The sequence below is a fragment of the Nematostella vectensis genome, chromosome 3 (genome assembly GCF_932526225.1).
Source record: "Nematostella vectensis chromosome 3, jaNemVect1.1, whole genome shotgun sequence".
NCBI classification, from domain to species: Eukaryota; Metazoa; Cnidaria; class Anthozoa; order Actiniaria; family Edwardsiidae; genus Nematostella; species Nematostella vectensis.
The window spans coordinates 12,017,848-12,032,008 of NC_064036.1; the positions used below are offsets into that span (position 1 = coordinate 12,017,848).

At 37.9% G+C, this 14,161-nt stretch overlaps 2 protein-coding genes across 3 annotated transcripts; both read right to left on the minus strand.

Annotated features, from left to right (window-relative positions):
- Window positions 1–1,297: 1,297 nt before the first annotated feature.
- On the minus strand, window positions 1,298–6,591 carry LOC5520082. Its single transcript, XM_001639892.3, has 5 exons — window positions 6,243–6,591; window positions 4,859–4,915; window positions 4,308–4,443; window positions 3,092–3,210; window positions 1,298–2,673 (listed from the first exon to the last, which is right to left on the minus strand). The coding sequence occupies exons 1-5, from the start codon at window positions 6,429–6,431 to the stop codon at window positions 1,435–1,437; spliced, it is 1,740 nt and encodes a 579-aa protein (XP_001639942.2). The 5' UTR covers window positions 6,432–6,591; the 3' UTR covers window positions 1,298–1,434.
- An 815-nt stretch (window positions 6,592–7,406) lies between these two features.
- On the minus strand, window positions 7,407–13,632 carry LOC5520014 (riboflavin kinase). 2 transcript variants are annotated; one of them, XM_048725152.1, is made up of 4 exons: window positions 13,462–13,632; window positions 11,507–11,658; window positions 8,944–9,046; window positions 7,407–8,421 (listed from the first exon to the last, which is right to left on the minus strand). In XM_048725152.1, the coding sequence occupies exons 1-4, from the start codon at window positions 13,541–13,543 to the stop codon at window positions 8,258–8,260; spliced, it is 501 nt and encodes a 166-aa protein (XP_048581109.1). In that variant the 5' UTR covers window positions 13,544–13,632; the 3' UTR covers window positions 7,407–8,257. The 2 variants fall into 2 exon arrangements, with proteins under 2 accessions (XP_048581109.1, XP_048581108.1); XM_048725151.1 differs by lacking the exon at window positions 13,462–13,632 and adding an exon at window positions 12,927–13,091.
- Window positions 13,633–14,161: the final 529 nt, after the last annotated feature.

Here is a 14,161-nt window from a genome sequence, read left to right on the forward strand (position 1 = left end):
TTGAAAGGGTAGGATAAAATACGAGCTGCAAAATAGTACAACTTTTGTGTCAGCATTTGCCAAAAAAAAAATTCGAAGGCGATGTTGCGCATTTTAGTACCGGCGAACCAACTTTTGTCGCAGCAAAGGATAGTGTTTATTTCAATAAAATTCTTGATATGCAAGTTTTGTATTGTGGACTTTCTATGATTTGTAATGGGTTCTTTTCTGGTGAAATGAGGCTATTTCATCACACAGAAACCACAGAATATTAACCTGAGAATCTATAAGAAATTTAATACCCCTTAGTAAAGAATGCAAAAATTGACATTTAAATACACCCGAAATGCCCTTAAATTTATTATTATTTTAGAACATTTCATTACATTTTAAAACTGTTTAAAGGTGATATTTAAGCAGTTTTAGATTCCTTAAAATTGATTAAACATTAATTTGAACTACATTTAAGAAGGTCCTAGACTTGCCCGAAATGCCCTTAAATATATTATTTTAGAACATTTCATTACATTTAAAAACAGTTTAAAAGTGATATTTAAATATTTTAAGATTACTTTAAATTGATTAAATATTACTTTTAACTACATTTAAGAAATTTCTTAAATGTTCTTTCTAACAGCATTTAGGGATTTCTTAAAGTCACTTAAATGTACTTAAATGTAAGATTTTAAAATTCTTAAATAGCATCGTAAAGACAGTTAAAGATGATATTTAAGTTGTCTTTCGAAATTTTTCCAACAGGCTTGAATCTATATTTTCACCCAGTGAGAATTCTTGTTCATTTTCTTATGATCATCCACATAGCTTTCTACAAGGATTCTGCCATTTATATGCTACCCATGAACCACCGCGGGTTACGACATGTAAATTCTCGGGTGCAACCTTTTTAAATAGGCCAATCCTCCCTCGTCTCGTTGTGCGCCACAGGATTCCCGGTGGTCAAAATAAAACATTTATGAATAACTTCAAATGACAGCCTACAAGAGGCTATGATTTCTTACTGGAGATTTCTGTGGTAATAGCCCCTCCCCCCCCCCCCCACAAAAAAATAAATCAATCAATAAATGATAATAAGCTGTACAAATAGTCGTTGATCGATAGGAAAAAACTTAAGTTAAAATAATAAATTTAAAGCCATTAGTGTATTTTTGGGTCAGAAGGAAGTAGGGGACAGGGGATGGGTGGGGGAGCTACGGGCATGCATCAAACTGAGAAAAGGAGAGTGCGGAATTGACAAAACGTCCACAGTTAAAACTAGTCGCAGACAAAGTCTTACTAATCTGAATAAAATAACAAAAGGGAATTTTTGTTTCTTTTATTATTAATAGGAAAGGCGAGACGTTGATTCTAGGCTTTCAAGATGGGTACTTGTTCCCTTTGCCTATATGAATGCAAATACCTTACCTCATCTTTGTGTGATAATATAATGTGGACATTTTATAATATGTATGGGAGAAGTTCATCTAGTTCCTCTCTTGTGATATTATTTTCCATTAATAAGTCAAAACTCTCTTCTCTATCTCCCTTGCTACTCAACCAAACTCTTTCTTGTTTAGAGAATAATTCATCTATTGCCTCCATTTGTTCATCTCTATATAAGCTAAGATCCTCGACATTAAGTTGCTCCCCTGTTTTGAACCCCCTATGATCTCCTGAGATCTCGAGATCATTTTGAGTTATTGGCCTCTTGCTCGGACTCACGTCACCTTCGCTAGCATAGCGACGTCTTTTGTCAATTGCAAGGGTGGTATCTAGTTCAACAAATGACAATCTCCCTCTTGGGGTTCGATTAGGGGTCCAGGGGTCTGTTGGCGATGTGTCAATATGTGTAGAACCTGTTTGTAAATCGTTATGTGACCATGGCCGTGAAAGCTTTATTCCAGTTCTAGCTGCTGAGGGATTGCCTTGGATAAAAAAATCGCCACTTCCTTTTAAAGTGAGATTTACTCCTCTCCGAGTTCGTAATGGACTTGTATCGTTTGGCTTACAAGGAGTCACTTCTTTATTACCGATTGAGTCAGCAAAACCCTCTGGACATTTATCCTTAGGCGTATGTGCTAAATATCCTAAATTATCATTACATGCAAGAAGCTCTTCAGATCTTGCAGGCACGTCCTTTGCGCTATCTTGATCATTCGCTTCGTTTTCCCTTTCTTTTTCTTTCTGGAGAGCTATTTCATGAATATCACTCACATCGCTAACAGCCTTTGCGCGAGTCCTCTTTTCCAATGTCTGGTCCAAGTAACCCATCCTTAACTCCTCCAAAGTATCATAACGATAGAGTGTATTCCCAACAAGAAAGTCGACGTCGTCTGTCACAACATCCGTCTGCGACATCGCCTTACTGAGTTCCTGCTTTTCGGCACCTTTTTCCTTCTCTTCATCTTTGCGATCACCGCTGTAGAAGTCTTCGGCTCGATATTCGAGTCCATCTTTATCATTTTCCTTCGCTAAATCTTTGAAGTTGGGTATCATAGGTAAGTATTCAAGTTCTTCCTTGCTCAGACGTGTGGTCTTGGTTGTGGTGTTTGGGTGACTGAGGGACCCTGTGGACGTGTAGCGAGCAACTGGTTCATCTGCTCTCCCGCGCAGGTAGTGACCTTTGGGTGGGGCTCGGACTTTCTCATGAGAGGGCGAGGTGTCCCCAAAAGAGAGGCAGCATAAGATATAGCATTCCTGAAAAGGAGAAGGGTTCTTTGCATTGAATCAAAATTATGGCTTAATATGAATCATATGTACTCCTTTCCATGGATATTGTTGGGGAACAAACAATAGTGTAGTACTATAAGGGCATGGCTCTTTTCCGTCCTATTTATCGATCACATATTTGTCTCTGTCATTGCGCGTGCGCGAAGATCTGAAATTTTCAGTAGTAAACAATTATAGGCTTTATTAAGCCTTTATAATTGACCTAAAGTTATTATAAAAAAACATTTAAAAATAAAATTTTATATTATCATTTTGGAGCATTCTTATTGGAGCATTCCATCTCTTTTATCTGGCGAATTTATAGATGTTATGGGAAAATGTTTTGGTTACCCCTGGTGTAATTAAAGAAAAAGAAGATCCCCAACCTGGCGTCATCGATACTCACTTTGTTCTTCAGAATTCTGTTGGCTGTGAAGTAGATGCCTAGTCCTACTGGAAGTATGGGAATCATCATGGCGGCTACAACGCTAAGTATAACAGTGCCGACTTGAAGAATGCAGTGATCTGAAAGGGAGATAATACGAGGTTATGTTGAGGCAATTACTTGCAACTTTCCAACGCAGTTATATTGCCGTACGTTTGCCTTGCGGCTAATGTTTTACCCAAATTGAGCTGCGCAAAATACCCTTGCAGAATGCACAAGACAAGATTTCACAATGATTGGGCAAGGATGATGGTCTAACTATCGTGAGTGCTACGATCACCTATCTAGATGTGCAAGGCATGATGGTCTACCCAACGTGATTGTGCAAGATGACATATCTAGGTGCGCTAGTCATGATGCACACCTAGATTTGCGCAACATACCATATCTATCCATGAGAGCTGGACGGGGAAGGTACGATAATCTAGTATCCATCATGACATCATGACGGATCTGATGTTATCAGCGAAAAATGCCTATCTGATGTTCTAACCAAACAAATTGCGCTGACAACTCACTATTTAGAGAAACTTGCCTTTTACCAACCTCCATAATTTCATAGATCTTAAATTTATGTAATTCAATTTTTATTTTCGTTTTAGAATTCTTATTGTTTGTAATTTGTTGGGAAAGAATTTCAATTGGGGCTTACGCCCTGTTTTCTTCTCCCGTCACATTGTTTCTTATTTTCTTTATTTTGTTTATTTCCTATTGTAAACCGTAGTATTTTTTTTGTGTGACAAAGCCAATAAACTAAACTAAACTAAACTATAAGATAACTTTGCTGGGTGCGAAAAACAAAACTATGTTTACCCGAACTAGACGCAAATGGATATGATAACCTATTTGCCCAGGTCTTATCCGACCTTGTCGAACAAGGCCCTGCCTTTGAAGCACGCTACCGTGAGCTAACATCTGGGTGATCTTTGGAGGGGAAGTACAATAGAAGCTCCTGGACTAGCTACGACCTTTGATCAAACGAAATCTCTGGTATGTGCAATGTGAGGTGACTCGTATTGCATTATTAGAAAAGCGACATGAAAATCAGTCCCTCGTATATCGACCGGGATGTTGGCATTTACTGTAAAAGTAAAATTTGTGCAAGAAAACAGACACGAACATTTAGGAAAATCCAGTAGTACAGGGCTAAAGTATTGGATATGAGAGCTCAACTCACAATTACTGTCCTCCCTTTCTGATCGGCATCGCTCGTCGTACAGCGGGAGATTTTTGACTTCTTTGCCAATGAACCTATACGTCATGTGTACGGAGAGCACCCCAGATATCACACAAGCGACAGTGAAACACGTGACCTGCAGGAACCAATCGTAAACGAAAAGACTACGAGTAGTGGGCGGGGGGGAATAAGGTTGACCAGTCCAAGACTTTACGTTGTGCTGCGATCTCATACCAGGAATCACAAGGAGAGGCATATTTTTATAGGCTTATTGCCACAACCAGAAGACTATATGTCAGCAATGATTTTATCAAGGTCCGTGCGTTGAAATAAAGGTCTCGACGCCAGTTTTGACTGGTTCAAAAAAAGTTTGATAATTACAAAAGTTGCTGTTGTAGAATTCAACCATTATACTTATGTGGTATACTTAATCGTGTACTTAATTTTGTGTCGTCAGTAAAGAAAATGCACTTTCTTATCACATGTTATAACTCTGACCTTAAATCTATAGCTTAGGAAGACACCAAATGTTACAAAACAGATTTACTTACAGTCCATTTTTTCTTTCCTAATCTTCCAAACAATCCAAGAATTCCAGCAACAAGTGTCTACGATAAAGAACATAATTATTGTACATGTTGTCATTTGAACAATATCTGTGCACGTGTGAGAGTGGAGGAAGGGGGGAGCCAGAAGACGGTCTGGGTAGGATTTCATGAATAGTTTATCAAGTTTGCGTCTTGATAATAAAAGAGGGAGGGTTACTCGTCTAGCGTCTAATGATGGAACAAAAGTTGTAATTTTTTATCAGAGATCTAGAAGGTAAAAGACAATATAAATATAAACGGATAAATACAAGCAAATATAACGGCCAAGCTGTTCAAACATCCACGCATTATTATAGTATATTAGTATATCAACAACATCTCACGGGATTTCTTTTTGATTGTTTACACTTTATAAAAGCAATACAAAATGCTATTTTAGGAAGTACTAAAAGATAAAATCTTTATTTTTATTTCGATCGAATCCATAAATAGTCTTCGTACGGCTGTGAATTCAAAATATTTACATCTAAAACGGACAAAGGTGCAGTAAAATTGAGATAAAATTCAAGTCACGAGTGTATCTCATTTTATCAGACAAACGTGCCATAGAAAGTCCGCTTTGATGATTCCAGACGAGACAAGGATCAATCAGGCGTGCGTAAGACGATACGCGTTACTCGTGTTTCTAATAAGAAACAGCGGATGTTATCACGCTATCTTGTCACGCGAGAACCCGTGACACAAATCAACACAGAATGTTCAACATTTCGTGTGATTTTCAAGTAGCTAAACACGTACTGAATGGAATTCTAAACAGGCGCGTTTTCGTTTCGAATTATGAATCAATATTTTGTTTTCAATTTCCATCAGCACATCATGAGTATTATGAAATTTCGTTCTTCAAATAAGCGCATTTTCACGGCTATGTAATTCAAGATTAGAAAGAGGCACACTCTTTTCGCCATTGATTCCATTAAGGTTTCTTTAAAAGTAAAGAGTATGCAAATATATGTGAAAAAGCACGTTCGGGAAGACAATGACAAACGTGCTGCAAAAAACGTAATCGCTTGAAACTACTTTGCGTAAGAGAAATTAAGTTACACTAACGGACTGTGAAATCACAATTTATTGTGTATTCGAATAAAACCGCTGCTCTTTCTGTGAAGCGATTCATGCGTTCGAGAGAAAATCTAGTAGATTTGGAGATTACTTTACTAGATGCTGTATTCAACCATCTGGATTCAGGAAGAGGTTAAAGAACTCCAGTTGCGCTCAAAATATTTAAGTTGTTTGAATTCTAAATCACATTTCCACTCTCACAATACCCTTATCAAACTCACATATTTTACAAAATGCAAGAAACGAGTAGTACAAACCACAAACTTACCGGTAAACCTGAAATAACGGGAGTCAAGTCGGGCCGTTCAGCGTACTCCATCAACTTAATGCCAAGACCAAAACTTATGGCTCCAAGGATCAGCAAATAAGAAGCGAAACAAGCGACGAATCTCCAAAGAAAACGAGGGCCCACGGAGTGCCATTTCATGCAACACATCGGCAAGAGTTGTATTCTCATCAGGGATGTAATCTTTTCATGTAGAGCGTTCTTTTGTGTTTACCCCTATGCGGAAAGCTTGCGTTATATACAGTGTCATGACGTCATCGTGAGTGTACTTCCCCCATTGCTCGCCTTCTTGATATCGGTGACGTCTGAATGACGGCCGATGTTGACAAAATCGCCTCGAGTTTTGTTTTAAGAGCAAAGCAACGATTGAGAAATACTGGAAACAAATAAAACCTTAGAAATATAAACAGCTTGATGAATTAGATATAATTTTTGCGGGATGTTGTGGGACTAACAGAAATTGTTTAAAAATTAAATGATGATATCAGTTTTGTGGGCATTGACATACGAGCACGAGACGGTAATATGATCAATATTTAGTACGAACCCTAGAGGAGAGCCCATACATACTAATCGGGTCGATGTCAAACCACGTATTTCGATGGTGTAGTTATTCAATGATAATTTATGCTGCTGAGCTGATCAGAATAATAGGCAATTAACAGCCAGAGCAGGTCGTAACCAAACTAGGGGAACCGCAAAAAAAGACAGCGGTCCAGTCAATTCTCTTTCCCCACTTATCCCGCTAAAACACACACGCGCGCCTAAGTCAAGCCAAAACGGTTAGAAACTCAGATACAAAAAATATGCAAGCACTTGAATCTATTTTAATGTAAGAGAGAATTACTAAGGTGATTATATTACCTGGAAATTAGATTCCAGTCGAAGGCGTGTAAAGGCCGGAAAACAAAATGAGCTTTAATAAGCAATGAACTAATTTAATCTGAGAAAGAAACAAACGGGATAGAATTTTAACCCCCCCCCCCCATGGTTTAGCGGACACAGTAAGAAAGGGAACAGCGGTAATGACTCTTAACATTACTTTTCTAAGTTTTAGGAGATTTTACCAGCCAATTCTGAAGTGCCCAAGCCAAATAAAATGCGGTGCCACTAAACTCTACATAGAATAAGATTATTGAAACAATATTTTTTTTTGCAGTTGCTTATTTTTTATTTCCACAGTTTCAAGATTTTGAATTCGACTAACACTGCTGTTTTAGTTTTGAATATCGAAATATTCGAAAAAAATCATTTTTTGTATATTATCTTATGGTTTGGCAATTGGATAGTTTTTATTTTATTTTGAAGGATGAATTGAGTTACATCCCCTAGGGGGACTCCCATAAAAACAGAGGGGGGTGATCGTCAGCAAAATCAATATTAACCATAAGGGATAGCACTTGGCCGTGGTCAACAGCATTTCTTACCCCTAAAAGATAACACGTTAAGTGTTGTCGAAGCAATGTCTAACCCTAAGAGATAGAGCCTAAGGGAAAGCAGTTGGAAAGATTTTATTCCCTTAAAGATAGGACGATCACCCCTGTCTACTTTTATAAAGTCCCCCACCCCCACCCACCCAGGGTTGCATCGTAATTCAAGTGGATTTAAAAGATTCTTTACACAAACAGACTCAGAGTCTTTAAGTTTTGTGATTGGTCCTGCCCTTGTCAGCAAAACCATCAGTCACAATGCCTTTCCTTATGTGTTACAAATATCTTGCCAAGGCAACCTTAGCAACACAGCACAGATCACACAATGCACAGATATATGTAGCATGTGTTTCAGATACATAATCTGTCCATTATGGTTGCCATCTGGCTCTATTTCCAATCGTTGCCAGATCTTATTGGGCTATCTTATCATTGAAGAATCACAGAAATCAGCTAAAAATAAAGTTTAGGTTGCTTGTTAATTATTATATCCCAAAAAGCATTATATTTACAAGTTTTAATTATTGGGTAAAAAATAAATCAAAATTACAAACACTGTTCTGTAAATCATAAATGGCCATTTAGAAGTCCATTAGAGATGTTTTGAGAATCAGTTTTTGCATCAGTTCTTGATGTGAAGAATGAATGAGTGGAGAATTTCGAATTTTCTGCTTGGTCTAGAGTCTTCTTTGCATTTTCAATGTCTTGATGTATTGCCTCTATAAGAGATTCTAAACAACAAAGACAAAGTTAACTATGACATACTTGGAGAACAAGAAGAGGGCATTGTCAATTTTTACCCCAATGGCATTGAGTGCTAATTTTAGTTACATAGTCTGATAACAAGATGATAAGTAAAACCATGCTAGTTCAAACTTTGAAGGAAAACCAAAATCAGTTATATTAGTAAGGGTTTGGTGTAGGCATAGTGTGATATGGCTACTGTCACCACGAAGAAACAGCTTTAGCAAAATTAGCACACTAGCATGCAGGAAACAGCTTTATTTGATGCAAACTTTATAACCAAGGGATTATTTAGTTTTCTGGAATTCACTGAAACATAATTTTCTGTGCTGATTGGCTAGTAAAGTTTATTATGTCAATCAAAGTACATGTTTCTCGTTGGCTTGCATTTCATAAAAAATGTCAAGATGTCCAATGTAATGTGTGTCGCTTGGCAACAGAGATGATTGAAAATTTATATAAAAAGTCATCTTAGCTCGTGTTAACAGGGTTTTACTGTATTTCCTTACCTAAAGATGGGTAGCTTTTTTCTGGTCTCAAATAATTGAGAACAATGACACTTAATTCAGCACCATAAAAGTCTTGGTCAAAATCATGAATGATATGCGTTTCCTGTAGAAGCAATGAAAAAAATATGATAATTTATATCTATTGTTCATGTTATGAATTCAAACAGATTACTTGAGCATCAAGGTTATAACAAATTTATCCTCTGTTCAATTCATTTTCCAAAACAACTAGACCCTGGGATACCTATTAATTGCATGTGTATAATACTGATTGGGGTAAGTAAGGTAAAAAAGCACCAGCTTTCCAGGGAGGGGGGCAAAAAAAGTAAATGGGGGTTTGGGTTAAAGACTGCTTTGACTGACCTCAATGTACTATCTGTTAGGAATTTGGCTGTTACAACCAAAGTGAGTTCTCTGTAACAATACAATTATTTCCACTCTTTGTGGTGTTCATTTTTCACTTGTGAGCGCAAAGTAAACAACAAGTCCTCTATGCCATCATATTGTTTAGACAAAAATATTTTGGTGTCGAATGGGAGGGCTTCATAGAAATTCTAAATTATCAGGATATATTACATGAAGAGTCTAGTGCATCTCTTTGGGGAAGTGGAGGGCACAGGCTAGCATAGACAACAAAGTCACAGCAGAGCTAGAACCGTAATAGAATTCCTGAAATTAAATGTGTTTGCTGTAATGTTATCATAGCTTAAAGTTGCTTTGATGAACCTCTCAATGTTCTATCTCTTAGGGGTAAATTTTCTGTTACAACAAAATAACCATATTGTAATACAGTATCAGTACTGTATAATGTTTTCGTTGTTATGGCATTTATTATTGTATTTATGCAAGTGTAAAGTATACAATAAGATCTGTTTATGCTATCATATTGTTTAGACAAAAGTATTTTGAAGTCAAATGGGAAGGTTGAATTTAGAATATATAACATGTAAACACTAAACTCCACCAACACAACACAATCTTCTGACTAGTTTTTTTACATATAATGTAAAACATATAATGGCATTCAATAAGAAAAAGAGGTTTTATCCTAAAAAGGAAAAGAACTAGACGCTGCACCAGCGTAAACTTGGGCTACAAAAGGAATCACCGAAAAATGTAGTCTGCATTTTGTACCTGCTGGTAATGCTGTTTTCTCGGGGGTTTGTACACTTTTAAAAAAGCCCCGTGCAAACTGTGCCAGCATTGCTGGCGAATTTCCGCTTGACTGGCTATAGGACAAAGGAAATATCAAAATGGGAAATTGACTTTCTGACATTTCCTTTGTCTTGTGGTCAGTCGGGCAAGAATTCGCCAGCAATGCCGGCTTGTGCTGGTGCAGTATGCACGGGGATTTACGCTGTCACACTGTGCTAGACATGCTGAAGAGTATGGGATTCATCATAACGAGACCGGCATTCTTGTAATAAATTTGACTCTTTATTGGGATGACACACTCTCTACTGATAGCGAGCGATTAACAAGTGATAAAATGCTTGAGACACAGTTCAAAATTGCATACAAAAAAAAAACACAAAACTTATCTTCGCTATTATTGATTCTCTTCTTCTTTTGTAATCACGTGTCCTTTGAAGTTGTTAGAACTAAGAAATATTTGCATTACGAGCTGCAGGGAAAAAGGCCGAGGCAGAGAACATGATAGACAGTCCTTGAAACAACCCTGGCCAAAATATACGGTTATAAAAATCTTTTAGTGTCGGCAAGAGACCATGATGTAAGAGAACGAATGGACGGCATCATGGGCCACGGGGATTTGTTCTCTTATATCATGGTCTCTTGGTGTGGGTCTATCGCAGACGGTGTTTGCATTTGTGTGCGTAGTTAGTGTCCCTCCAAATTTCGCGAACAAAAAGAGTCTTCCACAAAAGCTGCCTTGCTTTCAGGCAGAGTATACCGCAGACCTCTGAGCATCGCAGGCTTACACGTTTTCGACATGGATAGATAGACTTATAGGAAAGGTAAACCTAGATTTGTGCTACCAGAGGTAGAACGAGTGAAAAACAATCAAAGGAAGGCATGTGCACTAAAGGACTGTGGAGAACATTTTAAAAATAAATCCAAACCTCAGAGTTCGAGTAGACAAAGTCAATAGGCATAGGCATTACGTTTACCTCTAGTTCACTCCTTAGTGTCCAGAGCATTTTATCTTAGGCCTTGAAGCAGTCTATATGTATCTGATTAAGTGCAGTAGTTGGGAGAATCGAGTCTGCCACTTCTACTGCATTGTGTGGAATCGCAAATCTTTCCACAACGAATCTTTCCATGACTTTCAGCAATAGCATTATAGATAGCAAAGCCTTGATTCCATTTGCATTAATAAAATAGCCAGTCAAGTCTTTTTTAATTGCAGTTACATGCGATTCTCAGATGAGATTTCAATATTCAAGATGGCGGCAATCAAAGCTTGTGAGATTAGGAAATGTGCAAAGACTCTTTGGAAGATGTTGCACAACTCTGGACGACGAAAAATAAAAACAGCTGTATTCTATAACTGGGCTATGACAGGTATCCCAGTAAAAATTAAGCAGTACATGTTATAACTTACCATAGATTTCTTTTCATTCTTATAGTACGGATTCCAGCCAACACTCATAACCATTTTGTAAACTGGACCATTATCAACACTTGCCCAGCCACAGTAAATTCCTGTACCAAGAGAACTACCAAATTGATCTACTAGCTCTTCAGGGTAGTTTGCTGCAAAAGAAAAAAGTGATTCCCTTACAAAGACATTTGGGATGATAGCAGTTTAAATGTGAAATTGTTTTTCAAACTAAGAATCCCACTGCCAATGCCACATTTCTATACAAATAGCCAGCAGGAACAAAGCTAGAAAGCCCTTATGTTTCAAGAACAATAAAGCCAAATGCACTCTGGCAACACAACAACATAATGACACCCGTGTTCATGAGCAACATCTATCATAGTGATTGTGCTTGACTTTCTTTCCCTTGGCAATAGTCTACCCGGTTAACTTGAACTTTTTCTCTTGTTGCCCCACAAAAATTAAATATTGATGGATTTCACCCTTATTTTGATTGTTAATAATTCTTAAATAAACCCTGATGAACAGCTACTGTATAATAAATTTAAAAGTCTTGTTAACTTCAACTGCCTCTAACATAAATGGTTTTTGTCCTGTTTAGAGTTTGTGTTATCTGTGTTACTGGTTTCAAAACCAAATATGGTGTATCTTAGCACTGCGGGAGGTTGGAGTCAGACAAATTTACAAGAACTATGAGAGAAGTTGCTGGTATACACCAATATGAAGAGACACTGTACTTGAGAATGCACCGTTTATGGTTACCACTTCTAATAGCAGAATTTTGGTATGTGAATTTCTAGGGGTTCATACTGTATAGAATGCCATAATGCTTTACAAACCTCTTTTATTCACGGAGGGTGATAACAACTGTTTCTCGGATTCGAAACAGAGAACTAGGGATAGGAATGAGGTGATAGCAATAAAGGAAATTACTCACATTAAGGGAAATTACAATGTAAACCTGGGTGAGCCGATGATGGACAGTACTCGATAAAAGCTCGACATGACATGTTTATTCAGACAGACATCTAAAATAACTTTTCTTTTTCGAATGAATTCAGCTGAGTTCCATACGTAGCAAACCAATCTCCAAACCAAAGAAGCAATGTCACCAAAAAGACATTATGCAATACTTATAAAGCCTTACCTATGGGATTTGGCTCACAGGCGCTCTGTCTCATCAAAACAGCAAAATAAGGGCTATCCATCAAAGTCGTTATTAAGAAATTTGTGATAAATGATAGCAATTTCCTTACGACGGCTGATGCATTAACTATGAACTTTCCAGAGATAAAAATACACTTTTTTCATCTTTGTTTATCAACCGGCAATTTAAAAACTTCGCGCCTCGATAGAGCAAAACAATGCATATCATTTCGTTTGATTCGGTTATTTTCCGATTTCATGAGTAATGTTTTACCTGTTGGAATACCCAGTTCCTTACTTCCTCTCCCAAATCCTTTAACGACCTCTCCACGGATAAAAAGCGGTTTATTCGCTTCTGTTGTGCTTGGCATTTTGTGTAGTATCTCTCAATCCTACGATCAAGTAACTCGTGCACTTAGACGGACAGCCGCTGGACATACAACGGGGGCTCGTTAAGAAGCGGCGAAGCGTATAGGATGTTATATTACAGGAGAAAAAAAAATTTCGATTACTTTTACAGCTTTGCTTTCGGTAAGAGTAGTACAATTTTTCTCGATAGAAATAAAAAACATACTGTGGAATTTTACAATACGCTGGCATTCGCAGGCGATATTCAGGATTTTCTCCACCTTTTGGCGTCCAAAGGGGTACACGCCCAATGTGTTCGCGCTGGTTAGAAGTTTTTAGTACCGAATCAGTCCTAAGGGACGGTGTCACGCCTGCCTCAAGTATGGAAAATTGACGTGGACATTATCGACATTATAATTCTCTCTGTGTTATCTCTGTAGTTACCACTAGAATAAACTTACCGGTATGTATTCCTAGTTGTTCACCGCCTCTTTTCTTCCCACGCACAACTCGGCCACGAAGGAATATCACCGAATCGTTCATCGTCCTCAGTTAAGTAGGCTACCCAATTTTAACAGCTTTCGTGTAAAAATATGGAGAGGTCGTCGTACACATCCAATAACGCTTTTATACAAACAGACATTATACAAAGCAAGGAAAGCGAAAAACAAAACAAGGTCTAACTGTCACTTAAGCATCTACGAAACTGCCAGAGACGTGCTATAGTGTCTTACCCTAAACAAACACACATGGGAGAAACGGTAGGTTCACACTTCGAATAACAGGTGACAATCACACAGCCATACAATGTTGATGTGATTGTCAAACAACTCTTATCAAATATATGATGCATTGTATTTTTTATGAGAGTTTATTGCCCCTATAATATCCACCACATACACTTTTGCTTATATATTTGCTTATGTATATATACTTGGTATAAAATGATTATTCAAACTTGTGTTGTATGGTTACTTTTACAAGCCCACCAAAGTAAGCTTACCAAAAGATACTCCATACGGCACTATCCAGGCCCGTACCCAGGGAGGGTGCAGGGGTTGCGAACTCCCCCCTCCCCCCCCCCCCCCCCCCCCCCCCACACACACACACACACACACACACAACGGCCAAAAGGTCCACTTTCGGTTTTCAATAGACGTG

Coding starts and splice junctions, on each gene's coding strand:
- LOC5520014 (XM_048725151.1), bottom strand. CDS start 13,023: ATGCCAAGCACAACAGAAGCGAATAAACCGCTTTTTATCCGTGGAGAG. Junction 11,659..12,926: donor GGAACTGGGTATTCCAACAG/GTAAAACATTAC, acceptor TTTCTTTTGCAG/CAAACTACCCTGAAGAGCTA. Junction 9,047..11,506: donor AGAATGAAAAGAAATCTATG/GTAAGTTATAAC, acceptor TTGCTTCTACAG/GAAACGCATATCATTCATGA.
- LOC5520082 (XM_001639892.3), bottom strand. CDS start 6,431: ATGAGAATACAACTCTTGCCGATGTGTTGCATGAAATGGCACTCCGTG. Junction 4,916..6,242: donor CCGTTATTTCAGGTTTACCG/GTAAGTTTGTGG, acceptor TCTTTATCGTAG/ACACTTGTTGCTGGAATTCT. Junction 3,211..4,307: donor AGAAAGGGAGGACAGTAATT/GTGAGTTGAGCT, acceptor TCTCCCTTTCAG/ATCACTGCATTCTTCAAGTC.